The sequence below is a fragment of the Hemicordylus capensis genome, chromosome 3 (assembly GCF_027244095.1).
Source record: "Hemicordylus capensis ecotype Gifberg chromosome 3, rHemCap1.1.pri, whole genome shotgun sequence".
In the NCBI taxonomy this organism is placed as follows: Eukaryota; Metazoa; Chordata; class Lepidosauria; order Squamata; family Cordylidae; genus Hemicordylus; species Hemicordylus capensis.
Window position 1 is genome coordinate 116330972 of NC_069659.1, and position 25639 is coordinate 116356610.

Consider the following 25639-nt stretch of genomic DNA (forward strand, 5'->3'; position numbering starts at 1 on the left):
GTTCTGAAAGAGGAAGAAAAACTTCTCTATCTACTCCCTCTCTATTTCATGCATAATTTTATACACCTCTATCATGTCTCCCTGTAGTTGCCTCTCGTCCAAAAGAGCCCCATGTGCTGTAGCCTTGCCTCATACGGAAGGTGCGCCAGGCCCTTGATAATCTTGCTTCTGCACCTTTTCCAGTGCTATATCCTCAAGGTATGGTGACCAGACCTGTACACAGTACTCCAAATGTGGCCACACCATAGATTTGCATAAGGGTGTTTGTAATACTAGCATGTTTATTTTCAGTCCCTAATGATCCCTAGCATGGAATTAGCCTTTTTCACAGCTGCCATGGACTAAGTAAACATTTTCTACGAAACAACCACAAGATCTCTCTCCTGGTCAGGTCCCAACAGTTCAGATCCCATCAGTATACATGTGAAGTTGGGTTTGGTGTGTGTTTTCCTTCTCCTTGGTATACATTCCAAGTGAGTTTCTAGTATTCCTTTTCAGCTTCCTTTTTTTTTTTACCAGTTCCCTCATTTTAAAGAAGTTTTTTCTTCTGAACTCCAACACATCTATGTTAAACCATTAGAATTGGCAGTGCTCCACTCACATATAAATTTCCTTGGCAGTGTTTATTCACCTATAAGCTGAATTAGATCTCACTGTGGTCACTGTTCCACAATGATTCTACAACTCTTGACATCTCGCACCAGGTCCTGGGCACCACTCAGGCTGAAGTCCAAGGTCACTTTCCCTTTGGTTGGTTCCCCAACCATTCTAAAGCACAGTCATTTAACATGTCTACAAATCTGGCCACTGTCAACACACACACATGAATTTGCCCAGTCTATGCTAGGGTAATTGAAGCCACCCATTAATACATAATAATAATAATAATAATAATAATAATAATAATAAATTCAATTTCTACACCACCCTTCCAAAAATGGCTCAGGGCAGTTTACATAGAGAAATAATAAATAAATAAATGAGATGGTTCCCTATCCCCGAAGGGCTCACAATCTAAAAAGAAACATAAATCACCAGCAACAGTCACTGGAGGTACTGTGCTGGGGATGGATAGGGCCAGTTACTCTCCCTCTGCTAAAGAAAGAGAATCACCACGTTAAAAGGTGCCTCTTTGCCCAGTTAGCAGGGGTTACCATTCTGTCTCTCTTTGATGCGGACATGATTTACTTCTCCAACTCCAGGTCCCGCTGTGTTTTGATCTGGTGCACAATAGCACATTGCTAGTAACCTCTTTCCTTTCAGTCCTCATATTGAAAGCCATAACATCTCTGTGGAGGACTCTGGTGTTCCTTGTGAAGTATGCAGGCAACTTGACACTATCTGGACAGTGGGAATCTAAATCAAACCTTAGACTTAAGTTTGGCTTAGAAAATAAAACTACTTCTTTAGAGGTAAAGCTGTGTATTCTGCATTTAAAATTATATGCCAAGACAATCCATATTCTATACCAAAAAAAAAAAAAAAGGTTATTTATGGCATGTATGCTTTAGGCATTGATAGGAGCAAAGGGTTATGTGGGCACTCAAGTGCTGTGCCTAACTGCTACAAATGCTCAGCAGTTCTGACTTCTGAAATGTCATTCAGCAAGTATGTATTCACACATATTTGTGTTGGAACTTAAGAGCAGACAGACCAAAGATGTAAAATGTGCCCTTGGGAATTGTACCAGATATATAGCCCTGAAGGGAGTACAGGATGCCAGAGTTGAGAAAGCATGGGATTTTCTACCTTTGCTAAATCATGGCATGAAAAGCAATTAAAAGCACTTTTGATTGGTTATGGTAATCATACTTTCCCCACTGAAGCACCTGAGAAATAATGCTTTTCTTCAACACTGCAGCCTGAGTGACTGACACTGGATGTGAAGACCAAGTTAAAAAGGGTAAGGTCCAGCTACATCTTGTTTTCTATTTCTGCAGGAATGAAAGTAATTAGCAACAGCTACATATGGCTGGAGTAGGTAATCCAAAAATGAGCAAAATTGCCCAAAGAACTATTACTTTCCAACAGAGGATTGCAATTAGGAGTCCAGCATAACAAATCAATCACATAGAACAAACAGTACCACCACAGTTGTCTATTCCAAATATCTAAGAGACTTAAGTAGCTATAACATTTGCTATGTCACTTTAAGAAATGCTTTTTGTAATCTTGTTTTTGGACATAACCCAATTCTCACCTATCCCATCACACAACATTTCTAGTACGTATGTCTAATGGCTCACTAAAAGTAGGGCACATCCTCGTTACAGAAATCATAAAACAAGTTTGTCCTATGTACAAATACATGATCAGTGCCACTATGTAACTTAAGAGCAAAGTGCATACATTCCACCAAGGATGCTTCCTCTTAACACAGGTGTCCCCAAACTACGGCCCTCCAGATGTTGCCGAACTACAACCCCCAGCATACCCAGCCACAATAAATTGTGGCTCGGGATGCTGGGAGTTGTAGTTCAGCAACATCTGGAGGGCCGCAGTTTGGGGAAGCCTGTCTTAACACATAACACAAGCCTAATGTTACATTAAAAATGGGTTTCTTTTTACAACAGTTCAATATTCCTGAGAAAAGGTATCTGTACACCAAGCCATTTTTTTTAGACCACTTATCAAAGATGAGCTGTGCAGGACAAGATCCTTAAGCAGACTGCAGGATCTTCTCCCAGCTAAAGAAGGCATGAGCTAAGGCCAGCACTTGAGTCAAGTGGGCACCTCAAGTAGCCTTCGCACGCCACAAAGTAGGGAACTCACTTTTTCTATTTTTTAGTTTGGTTCTATTATTCAAACAATGCAATTTCATCGTAGTTAAAATGATGCACTGTCTTTCCAATTAAGTGTTTATTAAGAAGGCAGCTCTGTACTTTAATAATAAAACCACTCAACCCTTACAAGTCACGCAGCTTTTACATGCATAATTTGCTATATGGCACAGCTTACCTGACCAAAACATAACTCAGTATCAAAGACGAAATGCACATGTTAAGATTTATTCACAAATCTCTAAATGGGAGGTTACTGGAACTTGAGATCAATGATATTTAACTGGTAACAGAACACTGTACATTAGAATGATGCAAGGATTTATAAAGGACACCAGACTTCCATAGCAGTAGAAATAGGCAGATGGGTTCTGCAGATGTGGGAGATGTATTCATATTTGTATAAATTACAAAGAATTAAGATACACATTGGCCTCAACTCCATTTTTGGAGTGGTGCACCATAGGGTGCACCATAGGGTCCTCTAGTATGCAATAGCTCTGGTAGCACTAGTTTTTATTATGCACAAGCATCTTGAAGAGTCATTCACCAGCAGTTCAACTATTTCTTCCTCTGCTTCTGGACCGGTTTCTGCCCCGACTCCTGGATCGAGAAGAACTCCTGCTATGGCTACATGTTGAGCTCCTGTTGCGACTCCGCCCTCTCTTTTTCTTGCTGTGTGACCGTCGCCTTCCACGGCTTCCTGACCTCTCAGGAAAGTGCCTTTTCTTATGCTTGTGATGACTCTTTTTCCTCTCAGACTCTCCATTCCTTTTGTTGTAAGCATGATCAGGACTGGAGTTACTTCTTCTTCTTGACCTGCTGTAATGCTCTTCATAGTACCCTAATCTACTTCTCCTTTCAGAGTTTTTACTTGCCTGTTTAGTCCATTCAGGGGAAATATGAATATCTCTGTTGGCTTCCCAGAACTCATTGTTTGGATTTCTGAACACATGAAGAAAGTTGCAGTGCTTCCCTCTTGGACACTTTTGTCTTTCAAACAAACCTGAAAACAAATGTAAAAACCACCAGTCTTTGAAGGCAAAACTATAGTTTTGGGGCTTATTGTTGTCTGCATGATATTCCTCCTCATAGAAACATATGAGTGAAAAGGTTAATCATCCCTAATTTTATACAGCTCTCTCCAGATCTCATCCATGAAAAGCAACAGTTAAGCTTGCAGTGCTTAGCCTACTCTTTATAGTTTTCCAGAATATCCAGTGGAAAAACAAGTTCAATTTGGTCTGGTTTACACTGTAGAATATTTTATTATCTGTGTGGTGAAATAAATATGTCCACAGCTAACTGTACGGGTGTTCAATATAAGGCCTAGTGATCTTATCCCAAGATATATAGTGACCTTATCCCCATATGTACTATGGCACCCTACTTGTGCTTCTTGACCTGCTATAATGTTACTTCTTCTTGACCTGCTATAATGCTCTTCATAGTCCCCTAATCTACTATGTACTATGGCATCCTACTAGAAAAATGACTGAACCATCTTCAAAGCTAGAAATTCTTGATTAAAGCAGTTGATTTGCAACTAGCCACTACTGCATGCCCAGCACCATCTTTCATTGTGACTTTGTGTTCTCTGGGTTGCAAATACACCCTTTTCTGCTTTATAGTTGTATTTTTGTGCATAAGAAATCCTTGCTCCTGGGTCTCCTGGAACAGGCAGGTGTGTGCATGCAAGATGCCTTTTTACTATCTTCTAAGCCAAAAGAGCTACAAATAACATTGCCAATGTCTGTGTCAAGTTTCACTTCAAACTTAAGAGCAAGAGTGACACTTCCTAGTGGAAGATTATGGATATGACATCTGCTGGATGAGAAACTGGGACATGCAGAAGGAACATGATTCTGACACATACTTATACAAATGAGTTGCCAAATAGTGTCAGTCATTATTTGAAAACGTCCTTAATTCCCTTTAAAATCCTACTGAGCGTATGCAAGGCATTAAGTGCAAACGACATATTTAGGCTAAAAGACACAAGGCCTTTGTTTAGAGTTTCACCAACATACCACAAATAGCTGTTTTCCACCTTGTTACTGGGCAGAATTCACACTGAAGCTGCCGTCCTGCATACCACCTTCCGTTGAATAAAGCAAGAGCCTCCTGACATTCTTGTTCTCTTTAAAAATAAATGTGAGAATGTTTTATTAGAATCTCATAGAAACAATGACATTCAAAAGAAGAAATACTGCTGAAACAAAGGATTAACTACCTTTACTGAGAAGGACTGGTTCACTGATACATAAAAACCACTGGAACAATTAACCTTATCACACAGAAACATTACTTATGATTGATCATTAAGTTTACCAAATGATCTGTTGTATAGTTTGGCTTTAAATACTTACGATTGGTACTGAACATATACATTTCCACGAAGGTGAGGTTCAAAGTTGCAGCTGACCTATGTAAAAGGTGATATATTAATTCAGGCAGGATCTGGAGCATACATTTCAGTGATTAGGATAAGAGGTTTGGCTTTGGTAATAGGATTTTTAAAAAAATCAACTGCTTTAGTTACATGATTTGCAATACACATCACTTTGGCAGGTCCTATGCTGTCTCCACTGTTCTACCACAGGATGTCATGAATTGGCTGCATTTATGCACTACCTTTAGATTGGAATGTGGATCATCTTTTCCAGATCTCAAGGCAGAACTGAGAAATTCTAATGCTTGTCTAATCCACCATCAAAAGTTGTTAGACACATTCTTTTGAATTCAGTTAAATCAACTGACATAACCAACTGGCACACCGTGGCTAACACTAATTCACCACATTCTTCTACTTTCCAACAAAACACATCCAGTGACTGGAATCCAGAAGACAAGAGTTCTATGAACATTTAACAATGGCTGTAAAACAAATGTTATCTGAACTTTTCTTAATGGCTCTCACATAACATGAAAGAAATGCTACAATCCTTTAATATTAGAAAGTGGTATTAAACTAATGCTTTCTCTCATATGAGATTTCTTTACAGTCTTTGGCAACAATTTGCGTGATGATTACTAAAAGCAGGGTCTTTTCAGTTGTGCCATCCTTCCACTGGATATCTCTAGTGTTTCCTTTTGTGATTTTCGAAAGGCATTGCATAAATATTTTGTCAAGCTTAAGTAGCTGTTGAAAGAGTCTCTTCAAATGCTGCTGAACTAATTTAGTTCAAGAAGTGGATTTACTGTATTTGTACAGTACTGTTATTTTGAACTATTATGTTGTTACCTTTAAAAAAAGGTATCTTAGGCAAAAAGGCAGTGTAAACATTCATTCATTCATTCAATTTCTATACTGCCCTTCCAAAAATGGCTCAGGGCAGTTTACACAGAGAAATAATAAACAAATAAACAAGAAACAAAATGGATCCCTGTCCCCAAAGAGCTCACAATCTAAAAAGAAAAATAAGAGAGACACCAGCAACAGTCACTGGAGGTACTGTGCTGGGTGTGGATTGGGCCAGTTACTCTCCCCCTGCTAAATAAAGAGAATCACCACGTTAAAAGGTGTCTCTTTGCCAAGTTAGCAGGACAGTAGACATTTATTGTCTATTGTTAACATAGACAATAAATACTAAAAAAACCAAGTATATTGCCTGAAATACACAATGTGTATTTGAAGAAGCAACATGAGCATTAGAAAAATCAGCAATGGATCTTGCAATGGGAAACAGTTGCAGGGGAGTAACAGCAAGAGAGAGGGCATGCCATTAACTCCTGCCTGTGGTTTCCAGTGGCATCTGGTGGGCCACTGTGTGAAACAGGATGCTGGACTAGATAGGCCTTGGGCCTGATCCAGCAGGGCTGTTCTTATATTCTAACACTTCAGTCCAAGAGCTGAACACAATAGGGCTTTGCATGATTGCAAGTTCTGGATCAGATCCAATCCAGAACCACAGAATGTAAGAACAGCCCTGCTGGATCACGCCCAAGGCCTATTTGGTCCAGCATCCTGCTTCACACAGTGGCCCACCAGATGCCTCTGAGAAGCCCACAAGCAAAAGATGAGGGCATGCCCTCTCTCTTGCTGTTGCTCCCCTGCAACTGGTATTTAGAGGCATCATGCCTCTGAGGCTGGAGGTGGCCTATAGCTACCAGACTAGTAACCACTGACAGATTTATTCTCCATGAATTTGTCTAAGCCCCTTTTAAAGCCATCCAAGCTAGTGGCCATCACCACATCCAATGGCAGAGAATTCCATAATCAATTATGCGCTGTGTGAAAAAGTATTTCCTTTTGTCGGTCCTAAATTTCCCAACCTTCAGTTTCATGGGATGGCCCCTGATTCCAGTGTTGTGAGAGAGGCAGAAAAAAATTTATCTGTCCACTTTCTTTACTCCATTCATAACTGTATAACCTCTATCATGTCTCCTTGTAGACACCTCTTTTCCAAACTAAAGAGCCCCAGATGCTGTAGCTTTGCTTCATAAGGTGATATAGGACCCTTTGGACTCTTCAGAATTGCTGTCAGATTCAGAATCCATATTTTTGTTTCGGAATAGAAATCTTTGGTTAAAAAAATCACAGGGGGAAAGAGAACAGCTAAAAAGAGAGCTCTGAACGTTGGCACACAAATAGGTAAGGATGCCCAGACTGTATTTAATTACAAAAGAATCCTACCACCTGTTTTTTTTTAAGTCACTTTAAAAAATTTAACTCAGAAATTGTACTTGCATAAAATTGCAGAAGAAAAGTGATCTCACATCAGAGAATCTATTGCTTTATTTTTAAAGCTGTAAGTAAAATAACAGGCTAAAATCTCTAAAAAGTTAAGAAATTGAATGGGCGGGTAGGCAGATGGCAGAATATGCCCCGCCCCCTGCTGTCATGGGGCTGATGTGGACTGCTGCCACAATCTGGAGCTCTGGAACGCTCCAGAAATCCCTGAACAGTATCTGAGAAATCAGGATCAAAATAGGCTTCCCTATTTCAGATCCAAATTATCTCCAGTATGTTCTGGAATGGCCCCATACTGGGCCATTTCCAGAATTCTGGATCCAACATACCACAGCCCTAGAACACAACGCAGAAATTCCAGCTTATTCTTTAGCGATAAAAAGGGAAAAATGTTGCCCTTTGAAAGCATTAGGAAAATCATATCCAAGAATAAACACAGCATAAACCAATATTTATTTTAAAATAAGCAATACAATTTGAGATTTGTAAGCAATCTGAATGAAGATTTCACTTGAACCAAGATGGAAGCAGACTGCTGGCACTAAAAATCAAAAAGGTTGCAAAGCGGGTTTTAAAATGACGCCTGGGGGATTGCCGACAGGGGTGGTATCTGGTTTTGCAAGCAAAATCCTCTTGGGTTCGAGGTTGCAAACATTTCAGATAAACCAGTAAGGGATAGAGGAGAACCAAGAGTAGAGCAGATGGAAACATATGATATCCAGACAAATGACAGCAAAAGAAATAGCACATACCAATGCCAGGTAAGAGACTCGGCATGCATGTGTTCATATACAAATGCCAGAATCCTCTGAGCAAAGATGGGCAAGCTAGAGTATTTGGTTGCTAATGAAAACATAGATATAGTGGGCATAATGGAAACCTGGTGGAACAGTGAGAACCAGTGGGACACTGTTATTCCTGGATACAAACTCTACAGAAAGGACAGGCAGGGGCAGATTGGGGGTGGTGGGGGTGGTGGTGGAACAACACTGTGTATCAAAGAAGGGAGAGAATCCAACAAGCTAGAAAACCTATGAGGACCGGAGGCCTCCTCAGAATGCTGAGAGCGACCTGGAGATGGAAAAGCAAATCAGGGAGGCATCAAAGAGAGACAGAGCTGTAATAATGGATGATTTCAATTACCCACACATAGACTGGGAAAATTCACATGTGGGTATTAACAGAGAGGCCAAATTTCTAGACATGCTAAATGACTGTGCCTTGGAACAGGTGGTAGCAAGCTAACCAAAGAGAAGGTGATATTGGACTTAATCCTGAGTGGTGTCTAGTACAAGATGTCAGAGTTGTAGAACCATTGGGGAACACTGACCATAGTGTGATCCAATTCAACTTATATGCAAGTGGAGCATTGCCAAGGAAGTCCAACACATCTATCTGTGTTGGACTTCAGAAGAGGAAACTTCTCAAAAATGAGGCGACTGTTAAAACAGAAGCTGAAAGGGAAAGTCTGGAAAAGCTGAAAGGGAAAGTCAAAATCACTCCAGAAAGCATGGAATTTATTTAAAACCACAATACTAGAAGCTCAGTTGGAATGTATACCAAGAAGGAGGAAAGGTACCACAAAGTTCAGGACGATGCCAAAATGGCTAACAAGTAGAGTCAGGGAAGCTATAAAAGGGAAGAATACTTCCTTCAGAAAATGGAACTCCTGTCCAAATGAAAAGAACAGAAACAAACATAAACTCTGGCAAAAGAAATGCAAGGAGACAATAAGGGATGCAAAAAGAGTTTGGGGAGCATATAGCTACAAGTGTCAAGTGGAATAACAAAAACTTATTTATGCAGCGAAGTGGCCAAATTTCCAGATGACACTAAACTATTTAGGCCAATGAAATACAAAACAGATTGTGAGGAGCTCCAAAAGGATCTCTTCAAACTGAGGGAGTGAGCAACAAAATGGCATAAGAGGTTCAGTGTAAGCAAGTATAGAGTGATGCATATTGGGGCAAAAAACCCCAACTTCAAATGTATACTGATGGGGTCTGAGCTGTCAGTGACTCACCAGGAGACATATCTTGTGGTCATGGTAAGCAGCTCGTTGAAAGTGTCGACTCTTTGTGTGGAGATGTGAAAAAGGCCAATTCCATGCTAGGAATCATTAGGAAGGGGACTGAAAATAAAAATACTATAATAGAATATTGTAATGCCCTTATAGAAATCTATGGTGCAGCCACATTTGGAGTACTGCGTGCAGTTCTGCTCACCATATCTTAAGGACCACATTGTATAAGTGGAAAAGGTGCAGAAGAGCACAAGCAAGATGATCAGGAGCCTAGAGCACCTTCCTTATGAGACAAGACTACAGCATCTTGGATTTTGTGGTTTTGAAGAGAGGCGACTACAGGGACACATGACAGAGGTTATAAAATTATGCGTAGAATAGAGAAAGTGGACTGACAGAAATTTTTCTCCCTCTCTCACAACACCAGAACCAGGGGTCATCCCATGAAACTAAAGGCCAGGAAAATTTAGGGCCAAAAAAAAGCAAGTATTTTTTCTTGCAGGACATAATCCATGGAATTATTTGCAATGGGCTGTGGTGATGGCCTCTAGCTTGGAAGGCTTTAAAAGGGACTTGGATAAATTCATAGAGGACAGGTCTAACAATGACTACTAGTCTGGTGGCTATAGGCCACTTCTAGCCTCCAAGACATGCCCCTAAATACCAGTTGCAGGGGAGCAACAGCAGGAGAGAGGGCATGCCCTCACCTCTTCACTGTGGGCTTCTCAGAGGCATCTGGTGGGCCACTTGGGGGAAAAGATGCTGGACTAGATAGGCCTTGGGCCTGATCCGGCAGGTCTGTTCTTAAGCTACCAGGGTGTGTTGGGGAGGAAGAAAGGTGGAAGGGAAGAAAGTAGTTATGGATATATTTTTAGGAGCTACAAAAGGAAAGGAGGCAAGGGACATCACCTCCATCCCTTGCTTGAGCAAAACATCTTCCATCCACAGAAGTCCTAGTCTGTATGCTGCCCAATAAAAATAATCCACAATAAAACAGCAATACTTATTGAATAAAACAGATTTAAAACCAAAATTCAGCCTTTTTTTTTAAAGCCTGGAAAAATAAAGAGGTCTTTGTCCAATGATGGAATGACATTAACACTGGGGGCAGGTGGGCCTTCCAGATAAAGCATCCCACAAGTGGGGTACTACAGCCAAAAAAAGTCCTCTCAGTTGCCTGCTGCCTAACCTCAGACAGGAGGGACACCCAAAGAAGGGCTCCCAATGATTATATTGACACATAGGCAGATGCATGCCTGAGAAGGCAGTCACCAGGTCCCAAGTTGTTCATACTCATTAGAGCCCCACCCCCTGGCAGCAGGAACCTCACCCAACAAGTGAGGATATCTCAGGGAGGTGGGCATGGGGGTGGGTTCCTGTGTTGGGCCCTGCAACAGCTTTGGAACTCATGTAGAATAAGTTCATGTGCGAGCTTACTTCCCCGCTCCCCCTTTCTGCCCTGATGCCATTGCAGGGGCTTGGACTTATAGAATGAAGGCAGCTCCTGAGTTGAAATCACTTCAGTCCCTGCTAAAGGATGCTGAACACCACAATTTGGATGGTGTAACGCTCATGTATGTTTTATATATTCTTACCTTGAACTGAACCACCTTTCCTACATTCTTGAATTCGGGAAGTACATCTTCATAGAAGTCTAGGAACTGCTGGTAGATTTCTTCTTCACTGTACTCCAGGCTTGCATCTGTGTCATAGTCATCTCTTTTACACTGCTCCATCCCAAAAGTAACAAACATACCCCTGATGAGGAGTGTTTGACTAGAGCTTGGATAGTTATGCTTCCGAGAACATCTTAATATTAAAAAGAACAGAAACAAGTACAGAGTCACCTGCTAAAGTTACAAACATATGCTATTTTACCTAAATGATTATTTAACATTCTGAAAGCAGACCAAGTTAGTATGTATGTATGGACAGAAGTCCACAGATGTTGTTGACCTGACATGGCCTATTTAGTTAGTTATTTGTGGTTGTTGTCAGCCCCCCTCCCCAAGGCTTGGTATGTGCAGAGTGCTTAAGAGACAGACACAAAATCATATTTCACTTTTGCCTGGGTGTGGAGGAGGTAGAAACAGTAGGAGTCTTTCCCATTATTCAGAAGACACTCCTGCAGTTTCTTATCTTCTCTAAACTGTAAAGTAAATTCAAGCTCCAAAGAGAAAATCTCATCCTACTCACCAAAGGGCCAGTTAACTATTTTTGGAAAAGTTCAGCTATAGCTTGTATTGAAACGTGAATGCCAACTTGTTTAAAAACAACAAACCAAACCAAACTTTGAACACATCTGTCTCTCTCACACATGCACACACAGAGAATAAGTTATGATCCTTCTAGACAACATTATCCCAAAGGGGAGAATGGCCAATTAAGAAAGAATGATATAAACCCTTCTATTAACCTGAGTACAGCTTTAAAGAGAGCAGGACTTCACAGGTATGTTCAGTTTTAAGTCTATTCCCTTTCAAACTGATTTTCTTTTTGAAACTTGTCTCACCTAGCAATATGTTTTTAAACTAATATGTTTATTACATACCCTACAAACACCCCCAAAAAGACTATTCACACATTCACTGAATGCATGTAAAATCAGTGTACACTACAGTATACACAGATTGTTGATCTGGAAGCATGTAGTTATCCGTACATCATATTCAAAGCACATACAGTAGTTTGCACAATCTGCACCTACATTTGAGGGGCCCAGTTCATTGTAGGTACACAAATTCTCACAAAAATGTTTACATTCACACAAAAATTCAGACACCTGTATGCCCATACAACATTATATATGAATAGCTCTGAAGGGGTGTGTTAAAATCCAAGCTCAGGTTCTTAATTTGAGTAGTCTCACTGGAAATGTTAAGAGAGCAAATGATTCAAGACAAATATGGAAAAATTAAAGACACAGAGGAATTCACTGAAGCCAACTTATATTTTCTGTTCTGGTGTGTCAGTTGTGATCCATGAAACAAAAACATTGAATGGCCCAAAATCCAAGGGGTCATGTTTTGATTCAAAGAAAATTCTTCCCAGGTTTTGTTAGCTGTTGGGCTAAGGTGGCAGGCACTTGCACTGTAGTGGTTGTTTCGACTTGTTGCTAAAGTCACTGACTGATGTCCAGAGTAGCGCTGCACATGTGCTACAACAGACAGGTGACTTTTGCCAATCTCCCCTTCCCCCTGTAAACCACTGTACCTCCTGAAAATATGTCCCTGAGGGTCATGCAATAGAGGAGACTACACAAGGAAGGGGAGACTGGCAAAAACTGCCCCTTTTCTATTGTGTGCATGCAACATTAATCTGAACATCAGCCACCATTTCTATGTGAGGCAGACTTTCGTCTGGATTACATAGGTAGATCATGTCACTTTAGGAACCATTTTGGTCCCTTCAACCTGATGTTGATTTATTGGTCTCAGAAGTAATACAGTACAGAATCTGAAATGAAGCTAAAAATATTTACAAGCATCAAGGATTTTCTTTCTTTCTTTAGTAGTCACAATTAACTTCTTATGCTGGCCTTGGGCCGAAATAAACAAATACAATACAATTAACTTATGTTTGTCTGGAGGAGTGCAATTCTCTGCCAGCCAACATCTATTCTGATTCTGCCAATTCCTTCTCGCTCACTTAATATGTAGTGAAGAGAATAAGAGACTGTACTTAAATACAAGCAACAGCACAATACTGACTGGAGTTAAAAAGAATAGTTTAAGAATAAAGTCTTGTCAGCAGCAGGTGCCTAGCACTGAAAGATGTTTCCTCATGATATTATTGTAGTAGAAATAAAGTAGTATTTCTTTCCCTCTATATAAATAGTGGCCAACACCCAAATCTACCCCTAGCATGTCAGCATAGGATTATTTTCAGTGATACCAGCCATTTGTGGGGCACAGGACTCACAACCCTCAGGGACACAGTTTTGGGAGGCACAGGTGACTGCAGAAGGAAGTGGAGGAACCACCAAAAACCATCCCTTGTGCGACAGAAAATCCTGGCACGTCAGCACAGTTAATCAGCACAGCCAGTGAATACAACAAACAGATATAACAAATACAGTTAGAAATAAACTGTATATAGAGAACCACTGGAAAAGAAAATATTCCTTGAAAGCAATCCTCAACTCATACATAAATGTACAATATTGAAACAGAACCATCCCATGCTATATTATGATCTGTTATCAGATTTCATTATGAACATTGTCTAAAGAGCCTGAAAGGTTAAGTCATATCAAGCCAATTAATTGCATGTGTTCATTTAAGAAGCATCAGTGAAACAACTAGTAATTTAACTCTCCCTCAAAAGTCAAATGCAAGCCATTTCACCCAGTTAGAGCTTAACAATTACCTGTCCCCAAATCTGCACGCTCCAGTTTTAATATAGAATGGACAATTTGCACGATCCTTCTCTGTTCCTATGTTCTCGGGGGGCTCTGGATTGTGCCAGGTAGTTCCATTTTCTAGCTGTTTAATAAACACATTTGAAAAGTTAACAGTTAGCCAGTACAGTATTATTTAAAACAATAATTTTAAATAATATAAATAATAATTTAAATAAATTTAAATAATAGCCAGCGTGGTGTAGTGGTTAGAGTGCTGGACTAGGACCGGGGAGACCCGAGTTCAAATCCCCATTCAGCCATGATACTTGCTGGGTGACTCTGGGCCAGTCACTTCTCTCTCAACCTACTTCACAGGGTTGTTGTGAGGAGAAACTCAAGTATGTAGTACACCGCTCTGGGCTCCTTGGAGGAAGAGCGGGATATAAATGTAATAATAATAATAATAATAATAATTTATAATACACAGTAGCTATTATCTGTTAATCATTATTATTAATTGTGACTATAAAAACCTCCTGGAAAAACTGTTTTCCTATGTCGACTAGTTGACTATTGCTAACCTCATTTTAAAAAGTTGTACTAATGAATGGACAGCTGTTCTAATTAAATATGTTTGCTTGAGTTAATACAAATTAATAATATCTAAAGATCAGTTATTTTAGAGAAGTCCCATTCAGTTAAATGGTGCATTTCCAAAATATAGGAGAACCTCGATATTTGTGGGGATTCTGTTCCGGGCTGCAGCCGTGGATACGGAAACCACGAATATCAAGTAATTGGGCCTTGGGATCGCGGGGGTTAGGTTTTTGGCCAGCCGAAAATAGGCTGAATGGGGGGGGAGGGGCTTCTTATTGTGCTCTGCTGTTCCTCCCAAGTTGTGATGTGCCCCAACCGGCAGGTTTCCCCCCTTCTTTACACAAAGACGGGAGCCACTGTGTGACTCCGTTGAAGAAAATGGTGGCAGCCAGAAACAACCTCCGCAGTCATTTCCGGCCACCTCTGACCCACGGAGACACAAGGTCAACATGTTTTGTTTTCCCTTGCATATGCTGAGTTCGGGTGTCTTTTCCCCGAATGTGAATATGTGAATCTGCAGATAACAATGTCCAACTGTAAGTAGTTTAAGAACAGAGGTCTTCAGAGCTGAAATTAAACTATTAAGATTTTCATACAATGATATTGCAGAACATTATTTTGTTTTAGAATGCCGAGTGCAGTATTATTTTGGCAATTAAATTAATCCTGGTAATTTGTCAAGTGGTACAGTAGGACCCCATTATTTGTGGCTCCACGTATCCAAAGGATCTAATAGACATCCATTTCCAGTATCCACGAATACGAAAAGGTTAAAACCCATGAATCTGCGGATCCTAGAGGGCCTGAAGTGACCACAGAGGTCACTTCTGCCCATCTTTTTGTCTGCAGGAGCCCAGAAGACAAGAGGAGCCATTTTGTGGCTCTTTTAAAAGATGGACTCTCCCTCGCCATTTTCCCTCCAGCCTGGAACCTAATTCCACTTTCCCCAAAGGTATAATGCCTCATTACTCACGGTTCTGCTACTCATGGTAGTAAAAGAACCCTCATGAGTAATGAGGTTCTCTTGTATGTTGCATTTATTATTATTAATAATAATAATAATAATAATAATAATAATAATACCACCACCAGATGATGGGTATATAGCCATGAGAAAGGCTGGCACATGCTGAGAAGCAGCTCAGAATTCCTTTTGTGTCATCATGACATTTTAAAATGGCTCTGAACATACCTGACTTTCAGCCTGGTCCAACATCTTCTGCACAGCCTCCTATAAATGGTGCAAACATAGGACTAGTGAAAACTCTGAATGCAGACACATCATCTGGTTTCTTTTGTTAAGAACCTAAATGTGCAGTTTTAAGAATAATGTCCTTTAAGTGTGTTAGGTATTGTGTTAAGCTTTGTTAAATACAACAGAAAAAAGGAGTATACAAGCACTTAAAGCTTTATCTAATAAAGTTCTCCCATTTGCTGCTCCTACTCAACTTTTCATTCCTACCTACTGAAAGAGAATGAGAGAGAGCTTAAGAATTAAACGTCTAATTCTTCAAGTAATTTATACAGAACATGTATTCTCTGGCACTGACATAAAACTATAGAAGATCAATTTTCCTAGATTCTTAAAGGCCTGCTCTCTATTTGAACTGGCTGACAAAAGTTCACCTTCCAATACTTATCATATGGGATTTCCTCCTGCCGGATTTGCTGTCACAGACTCAGCTGTGAAGGAATGTGCCTGAAACATCAGTTTAAAAGCTGGATAAGCTTGCTCAGTGATGTCCAAAAGACGAAACATGCCAGCTCCATCTGCACTGATGCAGTGGTGGCTAAGCATAATGCAATCTCTATTATGCCTGTGTTCATAGCCCTGGTATATATACTCTAGCTTGCTGCCATATGGAGACCAGTTCGTGTGCAAAACAGAGTTAAGGATTTTTCAACAGCCACAGGTTTTCCACTAGATTACCTGAAAACAACTTTTGAGATACAGTTTAGGACATTCACACTCCAATTAGCCATATCTCCACTCTCTTAGTTCCCCATGCTTCCATTAAGTATATTTTGCGCTTGTGCTATTCCCTTTCCCTTTGTTTATGTCTAGTGTCTTTCTAAATCTTTTTTCTCCTTAAAAGTCTTTAATTTCTATCTGCTCTTTTCCAGGCTGTCTTTGCCAAAGCCAAACCTAGAATAACAGACTTGTGCTGTTATCATTGTGCATCATTATTAAACATATTTTTATATCACCCAAAACGTATGTCATTGTTCCTAGCTTTTCTTAAGAGCAGTAGAAACTGGCAATTTTCAGTTAAATAGCAAGGAATAGACAATTGCCCACCACTTTAAATTCTGCATCTTTATCTTCCAGTTTCAAAGGCTCCTGGAAGGAGTACTGACTCAGTGCTGTCATTGATGCTACATATACATATTGTCCTAGCTGCTGGACTATCAGAACACTATCTTTTTCCTTTTCATTTAGCATGGGCAATCTCAAACATTCATTGGTTGGGGGGGTGGAGGAGCCTCCAGCTGCAAAAAACATAGTAGGGGGTATCTGAGATCACCACTTGTTTTCTACAGGCCAAACATAGCATTAAAAAACAATTAGCCTACAAAAAAACCCACCAAAAGATAAATAAAAAGCTTTCTAGCATATTCTTCCCCACACCCAACAAGCTACAGAAAAAGATACGTCTTGATGAACGAGTCACGTAAAGATGAGCTGTAACATCTTTGAGTGGAAGAAGTGGTTAAGGAATGGCAGCAGTATAAATTCCATCTTAAGAACTTGAAAAGGCAATTGTGCTATACTTGCTACAGTTTCTTAGGCTGGTCACACTATCAAAGTCACATTTAATATAAGAATCCATAGTTTGTTCCCACAACCTCCCAGCAAGAGTTCTGCGCATATTGCCTGGCTCTAGCCACTGAACTAAAATTTGCAAGGAGCTTTCCCACTTGCCTGATAGCTACAGGAGTAAAGAAAAGGACAATTTCGCCACAGGTACTAACCAAAGGACTGATAGCTGTGTCCCTCTCTCTGAAGATCAAGTGCATCACAACTATAATTTCCAGCTGCAATAAAGACAGCTGAAAGGCATTAATTGTTTAAGGAGACCTATGGGACATTTCAGAAAGATTCTGGTCCTTAATTCCATTTCCTATCTGTTTGATAAAGGTAGCAAATATTTGCTTAAAATGCCAAAGTATTTATGGATAAGGCAGGTTTTAAATCAGTATTGCCTAGTACACACAAATAAATTAATATATTTATTATAATAAACCATATTTTAATTGGTATATAATTAGCAAAACAATGAAAGCAGCTATATGCTGCTCTATATGCTGAATGAGTGAAACTATACTTAACCATAGTATGAGGAATCAATGCAGAATGTTGTGCAAAATCACAAAAACAAAATTATTTCCACCTCCTGTTTAACAACCAGCTGCCCAAACCATAATCTTGCACTTTTCTAGAAGTATTACATTTTTACTGTGAGAGGATATGCACTGTGTTTATCCTCCTAGAGCAGGAATCACCTCTCTGTCTCTCTTCACTTGTTGTTTTCGTTCCTCCTCCTCCTGTTCTTTTCTCTGCTGCTCTTCCCATTCTTCTTTAATTTTTTGCTTTAAAGAAAGAAAACAGACTGTTCATTCATCTAACAGTAGGTCCATTTTAAATTATGAAAATATCTTCTAAAATATATTAGGACTGTCAACCTGTGAAGGAATATGTAGTTGATTAATCATTTGCCAGTTAATAAGCAAGTTAAATGAGGTGTTAACTTGCCTTTTACCATAATCTCAATATGTCCTTTTGAGATACTGAAGAATATAATCTAACTTAAGGTTGAATAAACAAAAGTTACTGCTAGTGTTAATAATAAATATTTTATATTTTCATTTTCATTCCCTGCTATAGTAACACATCAGAATCAAAAGAGCATTAAAAAGGTCTTTAACATTCAGTCCCACTTATTAAAGTTCTTTCACTTATTAAAACTGGCCCTCCAAGAATACAGCAGGCTAATCTACAATTGCAATGATAAGAGCTTACAGTCCTACTATACTTTAATGATGATTTTCAAAGCTAGACAGAGGGAAACAGAAGAGAGTGGATTTTCCCCCTCCCTCAAGTAAAGACTTCAGGAAGGCTGACGGCAACTTTGTCAAGATATGTACTATACCTCTTCCTCTTCCTGACGCTTTCTTGCTGCGTCTTCTTTTTCCTTTTTGATTCTAAATGCTACTTGAGCCTTTTCTTCTCTCAGCAACCACTCCTCATGAAGCCTTTGCCTGTGAATATAATCAGATAATGCTTAGTAACCACTATCAGATAACACTTCCCAGATGTCCCCTTCATGATTTTCCTAGCACATCCATTGGCTCCAGTGCCAAAAATGGAGTTGGCTGCACCAGAGTCCTCGCCTTCACTGGCACCGATGTGGGTGGTACAGTTGTTGGTACAGTTGGTGGGTGGTACAGTTGTTATCATCAGAGATTCTGATGCCCAGCCCTAGAAAAACCTTAAAAACAAGGCATCAGCAAGAAATAGTACACAGTACTATAAATGGTGCAAAACAAAAGTTAGTCACTATAGTTGAAAGCTCAAATGAACAGGGAAAACTTGGCATGGTCCTTATTAATAATAATAACAACAACAATAATAATAAAAATTATACCCCGCCCAAACTTACGTCCCTGGGCGGCTAACAACAATTAAAATACATATAAAAGTTAAAACAGTTCAACATATAACAACACATATAAAAGTTAAAACAATACAATAATATAAAAACCATAAAAATACTTAAACAGTAGTTTTAATTAAAAACCTGAGAAAGCTTTTTAAAAGAAGGTTTAAAAAAGGGTTTTCAAGTGTTTTTTTAAAATAGCCAGAGATGGGGAGGATCATAACTCATTAGGGAGCGCATTCCACTATCTTGGGGCAGCAGCCTAGAAGGACAATCTCTGTGTGACCACCACACAAGTTGGCAGAAACTGGAGACGGACCTCTTCAGATGACCTCAATGGGCGGTGGGGTTCGTAGCAAAGACGCACTCTTAAATATCCAGGACCTAGGCCATTTAGGGCTTTATAAGTTATTACTAACTAACTAACTAAAGAACTAGCACTTTGTATTTTGCCTGGAAACCTATCGCCAGCCAGTGTAACTCCATCAGCAAAGGAGTAATGTGGTCTCTCCGAGATGACCCAGAGACCAACCTGGCTGCCGCATTCTGAACCAACTGAAGTTTTTGGACTATGTACAAAGGCAGCCCCACATAGCGAGCATTACAGAGTCAAGTCTGGAGGTTACCAACAAATGTACCACTGTTTTGAGGTCACTGATCTCGAGAAACGGAGTATCTGATAGAAAGCTGATAGAAAGCACCCCTGGCCACAACCTCAGCCTGAGAAACCAAGGAGAGGTGTGGATCCGGGAGTATTCCCAGACTGCGGACCTGTTCCTTTTGGGGAAGTGTGACCCCATCCAGAACAGGTAGATCAAAATTGTCTCTGGAGTTCTGACCTGTCCGAGAGGTAGGAGCGGAACCACCGTAAAACAGTGCCTCCTACCCACAACCCCATCAGACTTTCCAGAAGGATACTATGGTCAATAGTATTGAAAGCCACTGAGAGGTCCAAAAGGACCAATAGAGTCACACTTCCTCTGTCAATTGCCAATTGGAGATCATCCATAAGGCCGACCAAGGCAGTCTCCACCCCCTAGCCCGCCCGAAAACCAGTCTGAAATGGGTCTAGATAATCAGTTTCCTCCAAGACCATCTGGAGCTGAGAGGCCACCACCCTCTCAATTACCCTGCCCAGCCACGGGAGGTTGGAGACAGGCCTATAATTGCTCAAGTCTGAGGGATCTAATGCAGGCTTCTTTAGAAGAGGTCTAATAATTGCCTCCTTGAGACAAGGAGGCATCCTGCCCTCTCTCAGAGAAGCATTTATGATTTCTACCAGGCCGCCTACAAAAGCCTCCCTGCTAGATAGAATAAGCCATGTTGGACAAGGGTCAAGAGAACAAGTGGTAGGCCTCAATGATCCAAGCAGCTTGTCCACATCCTCAGGAGTGACAAACTGAAATTGATCTTGTCGAACCGCATAAGAGGAATTGTTGGACACCTCCAGTTCAGACATCAAATTAATTGTGGAGTCCCCATCTAGGTTGGCCCAGATCCGAGAGAGTCTGTCTACAAAAAATTCATTACACGCATCACAGCGGGTGACTGATGCTTCCAAATTCTGGTTCGGGGGGGGGGGGGGGGCGGCAGATACTAGCCCCCTCACAACCCTGGACAACTCTGCTAGACGTGAACTCGCAGATTCAATATGGGCAGAAAAGAGCCACTTCTTTGCTGCATGTATTGCCTGAACATAGATTTTTAAATGTGCTCTATGTCATCATCTGTCGGATTAGAGTCAAGTCTTTCTCCACTTGCGCTCCAGTCGCCTACCTTGCTGCTTCAGCCACCGTACTTCTTCCGTATACCAAGGCGCCAGTTTTGAAGTGGGTCGGAGGGGACACTTAGGAACAATCGTGTCTACTGCCCTGGTGAGCATGTTATTCCAGTTTTCCACCAGGGCAGCAACAAGATCACCAGCAAAGCCAACACTAAATGCCTCCAAGGCTTCTTGGAATCCTATTGGATCCAATAACCTCTTCGGACAGACCATTCTAATAGGGCCCTCCCCACTGCAGAGGTGGAAAGTGGTTGTAAGACTAACCTTAACCAGATGGTGGTATGTCCATGACAATGGGGAAATCACAGGAGTCCCCACTCACGGAATACCACTCTCATCAGAGTAAAAGGCCAAATCAAGTGTGTGACCTACGATGTGTGTTGGTCTGGAGACCACTTGGGATAGGCTCATAGCTGTCATGGCCACTATGAACTCCTGAGCTGCCCTGGAAAAATTGGTCCCGAAATGAACATTGAAGTCCCCCAGCACCAAAAGTCTGTGAAACTCCAACGCAAGTCCCGTGACCAAGTCTGTGAGCTCAGTAAGGGACTCAGTTGGGCAGCGGGGCGATCGGTACACCAACAGAAGTCCCAATCTATCCTTGTTCCCCAAACTTAAGTACACACATTCAATATGGCCCGATACTAACAGGGACCCTAGTAAGGGAAATGTCATCCTTATAGACCACAGCCACTCCACCTCCCCGCCCACGTTCCCTCACCTGCTCCTCTACAGAATATCCCGGAGGGAGAAGCTGGGACCAAACTGGACCACTAGCTTCCCCCAACCAAGTCTCTGTAATACATACCATTAGCACCTAACCTCCCTGGGAGAGAAATTTCAGAGCCCTTTCTAACGCAATCACCCACTTAATGTTGAAAAGTGATGGAGGGAAAGGGGACATTCTGAAGAATTAGGTGCCACAGGCTGCAATACTCAAACACTCAGTGCAGAGTATTTCTATCAACTTATAATGAGACTGATCCAGAGTCCATGAGTTATAGACTACAGTCGAAAACAGACCATTACACACTGCAATTTTCAAACTAATTCAGGTTCCCGATGCCACTAAATTTTCAGTGGATATACTAGAATAAGTGTAAGTGCCATTGATTTCAACAGGATTTATCTCTGGAGAAACATGCTTTAGAATCAGGCTACAAATCATATTTGAAACTTTATAATTTACCTTTCTTCTTCAAGTTGTTTTTCTTCTTCATCCAGCTCTTCTTCTTCAGAAACCTGTTCATCTTTATCTGCTTTTCCAAAGAGGAAAACAATTACCTACTTTTTAGAAATATAACTCTGATTGCCCACTCTTAGCAGGCATGCAGGACTCCGTATTTCACATTGTTTGAAGGTTCCAGACAATCATTAGTGGATGCATGAACCACATAGCTTCAAGGTTATGAAGTCATGAATAACATTTGCCAGATCTTGACCAGACTGAAGAGACTGCAGCCTTTTCACCAAATAGTGAAACACAGTCCTGGTTGCAGATGTAACCTAAGCTTCCAAGCTGCATCTGAAGTAACTCAAAGAAGTAACTCAAAGCAAGATACTCACATTTCAGAAAGTCTAACTATCTGTACTAGAGTTTCATTATCATGAAATACTGTACAGGTAATCATATCAAAATTATTCATGTTTTTATCATCCTGAAATTTAACATTTTATTCAAATACAAAGTTCCTGTGGAACTGCACTAGTGCAGCCTCTCCTTTGCAATCTGTCTTTGAGAAACCAACTTTTAAGGAAGATTTTAAAATATTTATCTAAACATTAATGACAGCTGTCATCATTATAGCTTATACTTCACAACAATAAAAGGCAACCTACTTTTAAAAACAACACTACAACAGGTTATTTACCTGCATCTCTCAATCTTGCTAGTGCTTGTCTCTTTTTCTTTCGCTTTTCTTTCTTCAGAAGCGCTTTGTACTTTTTGTGGCTGAAGGTGGAAGAATTTGTCCTTTATTTTTGTAATAACCAGCCAACTAAAGTTCTCAAAATTGTAATCAAATCTCTGCATTAAATTTTCTTTCCAGATTAACTTGATTACCAAAAAATTCTGGAAATCTAAGTTGTACCTACTTGTTTTTACTTATTTTAATATTATGAGCCTTAAAAATATACTCACACAGAGAGAGACATAGCTGCATCTAATACGACTATACAGAATATATACATACCAAAAAAGTAGTTCTAAACTGAATAGGCAAAATGTGGGCCATCAATTCAATTCTAAATATCATCAATTCTAGATTTCCAGAACCCAAAGGTTTTCCACAAATGGTGTATTCCCTATCTGAACAATAAATGTATGATGGTTATAGTTTTGCACAAGAGTATTAGGTTCCATACTTTCTAAAGCTAATCCTCTACTGACATAACATTTGTTTTACTCTTTTTGACTGACAGCAGGTAAGATACTGCCCACCATCACTCCTTCTGTCTTTTTTACTTACACACAAACCTGATATTATTTTAAAAGACAACTTTTGGTACTGAATATCTCCTTGATTTTGATGTGGTAGATTGGTGACCCCTACCCGCATTTCCCCACACCGCCACAACGACTTGCTCCCCTTGATTTCCTCCGTAAGTCCTGCCATGCAGAAATCATAACTGTACTGTATTTAAAGCTGTTTTATTCTGTAGATTTATTTATTGATTGTTCGATTTGTACACCTCTTTTCATTAAACCAATCTCAAAGCGGCTTCCAATATAACGAATACTATGACTATCAGGTTCACCCGATTCATCTACAGGTGTACAAAAGTGTCTCCCCAAGCATGAACGCTCAGGTTTCTAGCAGCCCTTGGCCTCGCCTGCCCTGCAGATACCTCCGCGTGCTTAGGAAGCCCAATACAGCCGGGCACCGCCAAACGCCAACTCCGGCTCAGGAGCACCCGTTTGGAGGACAACGCGCGCTCCTACCGCACACAAAGTGGCTACCAGCCGTTCAAGGGAGCAAACGCCACTTCCGGCCCTGCTTCTCAAAACCGAAGCCGACACCTCCGACCTAGCAAACAGGAGCTCTGCTATCAGCAGACCCTTTCCTACCTCACTTTTGTCAGCCCCTTCTCAGTCACCAACGGCAACAGGGGCAGAGAGACGGGCGCCGCCATCTTACACGGATTATACGTTGGTCACGTGATAGAACGTCTCCGGACATGACGTAAACTCACTTCCCCAGTGGCGAGAGAGTGGGGTCGGGTTGGTATTTCTTCCATAGAGCTAAGTAAACACCAGAGTAATACCATCATATTGTCTCCAGAGGAAACTGCCGGCTTGACGCTGGAGAAAGTCAGGATTTTAGCTACTGGGAAGTAGCACACACACTCAGCTTGCCCACCCCGAAACCAAAGGTAGCTGGCAGCTGCAACGACAGCGAGTTCGTTCACTTTTTAACTTTGTGTGGGGGGAAAATGTAAGGCTCCTTAGTCTTTAAATATTTTAAAAATTGCCCCGCCAATTCCAATGCAAATTATAATTAACATTAATACCAATTACAGTGCACATTTCTTTCGCAGGGTTCCCAGCTTTAGAGATCCCCGCCGCGCGCGGTCTCCACATTCCACAACATTTTTCATTATATAAAGCCGTTACAACCGCAGCATTGTCACTTGGAGGTTGATATATTGATTCTTGGGGATTCCAGGACAATCCTGAAAGTTGGCAACAACCTTTGGGAGCATTTATTCTATTAGATCAGTATTCTAGGCTGCTCTGTGCTGCCTCCTTGTTGTTTTAATTGTGATTTTCTGTTGACCTTTTTTTTTTCCCGGGTTGGGGGGAGGCTATTAAATTTTATTAATTTTATTTTAATGTCCTCATTTCTTTAATTTGCTATTAGATATTAAAATCACTATTAAATATAATGAAATAAACCAACCCATAAAAGGACTGGGATGTAAGTGTGATTGTAGAGACATGACAAGTTAGTTCTATTATTCACTAAATGAACTGACCAAGTCATTTCTAACCTTGGATTTTATTTTTATTTATTTATTTATCACATTTGTATACCGCCCCAAACCTCTGTCTCTGGGCAGCTCGCAACAAGATAAAAACTTAAAACACAAATATAAAAACAGTTTATTACTTACAACAGTTTAAAACTTACTTTAAACTTACAACAGTTTAAACAGGGATAGAGCCACCATTGGGCGAACGAGTTCAAAGAGCCTGGGCTGTGCCCAATCAGGGCCCGCAAGTGCGGCCCCAGACACGCCCTCCGCATCTGACATCAGATGCGGGGGCGTTATTTCAGTCTCAAATGGGGCTGCATGGCCCCGTTTGGAGCCAAAATCGGCCCACGCTGAGTGACTCTCCCTGCCTTAAAGGCCCCGTTTGGAAGCACGGCCCCATTTGGAAGGGAGACCACGCCCCGTGTCAGACGCATGGCTGAGATAGATCTCTTCAGATGATCTCAGTGGGTAATGGGGCTCGTAGCAAAAAAGACCGTGAGGCACTTCACACAACATGAGCAAAGTGCTAGAAAGGTTTGTGCAGGGAGAGCAGGCTTAGCCCGCTTTCCCTGCACACAAGCAGCCTCCAAGGATTGGCCTCCCACACGGAGCCGGTAGGGTCTCTGGGGATTGGGGACCACTTGGTCCCTGGAAGTTCTAATATAAGAACATAAGAACAGCCCTGATGGATCAGGTCCAAGGCCCATCTAGTCCAGCCTCCTGTTTCGCACAGTGACCCGCACAGGATGTCACACGAGTGCACAAGGCATTCTGAAGAGACCCCCAAG

General features: G+C 40.9%; 2 protein-coding genes across 3 annotated transcripts in view; one reads left to right on the plus strand and one right to left on the minus strand.

Annotated features, from left to right (window-relative positions):
- Positions 1-604: 604 nt before the first annotated feature.
- On the minus strand, positions 605-24092 carry ZRSR2 (zinc finger CCCH-type, RNA binding motif and serine/arginine rich 2). 2 transcript variants are annotated; one of them, XM_053305148.1, is made up of 11 exons: positions 23944-24092; positions 22748-22827; positions 22066-22132; positions 18587-18695; positions 17940-18026; positions 15628-15666; positions 13865-13980; positions 11092-11305; positions 5150-5205; positions 4811-4920; positions 605-3786 (listed from the first exon to the last, which is right to left on the minus strand). In XM_053305148.1, the coding sequence occupies exons 1-11, from the start codon at positions 24006-24008 to the stop codon at positions 3338-3340; spliced, it is 1392 nt and encodes a 463-aa protein (XP_053161123.1). In that variant the 5' UTR covers positions 24009-24092; the 3' UTR covers positions 605-3337. The 2 variants fall into 2 exon arrangements, with proteins under 2 accessions (XP_053161123.1, XP_053161122.1); XM_053305147.1 differs by having other exon boundaries at positions 22066-22135.
- The window catches only part of CLTRN (collectrin, amino acid transport regulator), a 41030-nt gene continuing 39360 nt past the window's right edge, over positions 23970-25639 (plus strand). The window contains exon 1 of the mRNA XM_053305153.1: positions 23970-24310. The gene's annotated coding sequence lies outside the window, so the exon portion shown is untranslated. The remainder of the gene's footprint in view (positions 24311-25639) is intronic.

Excerpts from the sequence above, each read along its gene's own strand:
- ZRSR2 (XM_053305147.1), bottom strand. The coding sequence starts at position 24,008 with ATGGCGGCGCCCGTCTCTCTGCCCCTGTTGCCGTTGGTGACTGAGAAG. Across the intron at positions 18,696-22,065 it reads AAACAACTTGAAGAAGAAAG|GCAAAGGCTTCATGAGGAGT; the intron begins GTAAATTATAAA and ends TTATATTCACAG. Across the intron at positions 5,206-11,091 it reads GAAAGGTGGTTCAGTTCAAG|GTCAGCTGCAACTTTGAACC; the intron begins GTAAGAATATAT and ends CCTTTTACATAG.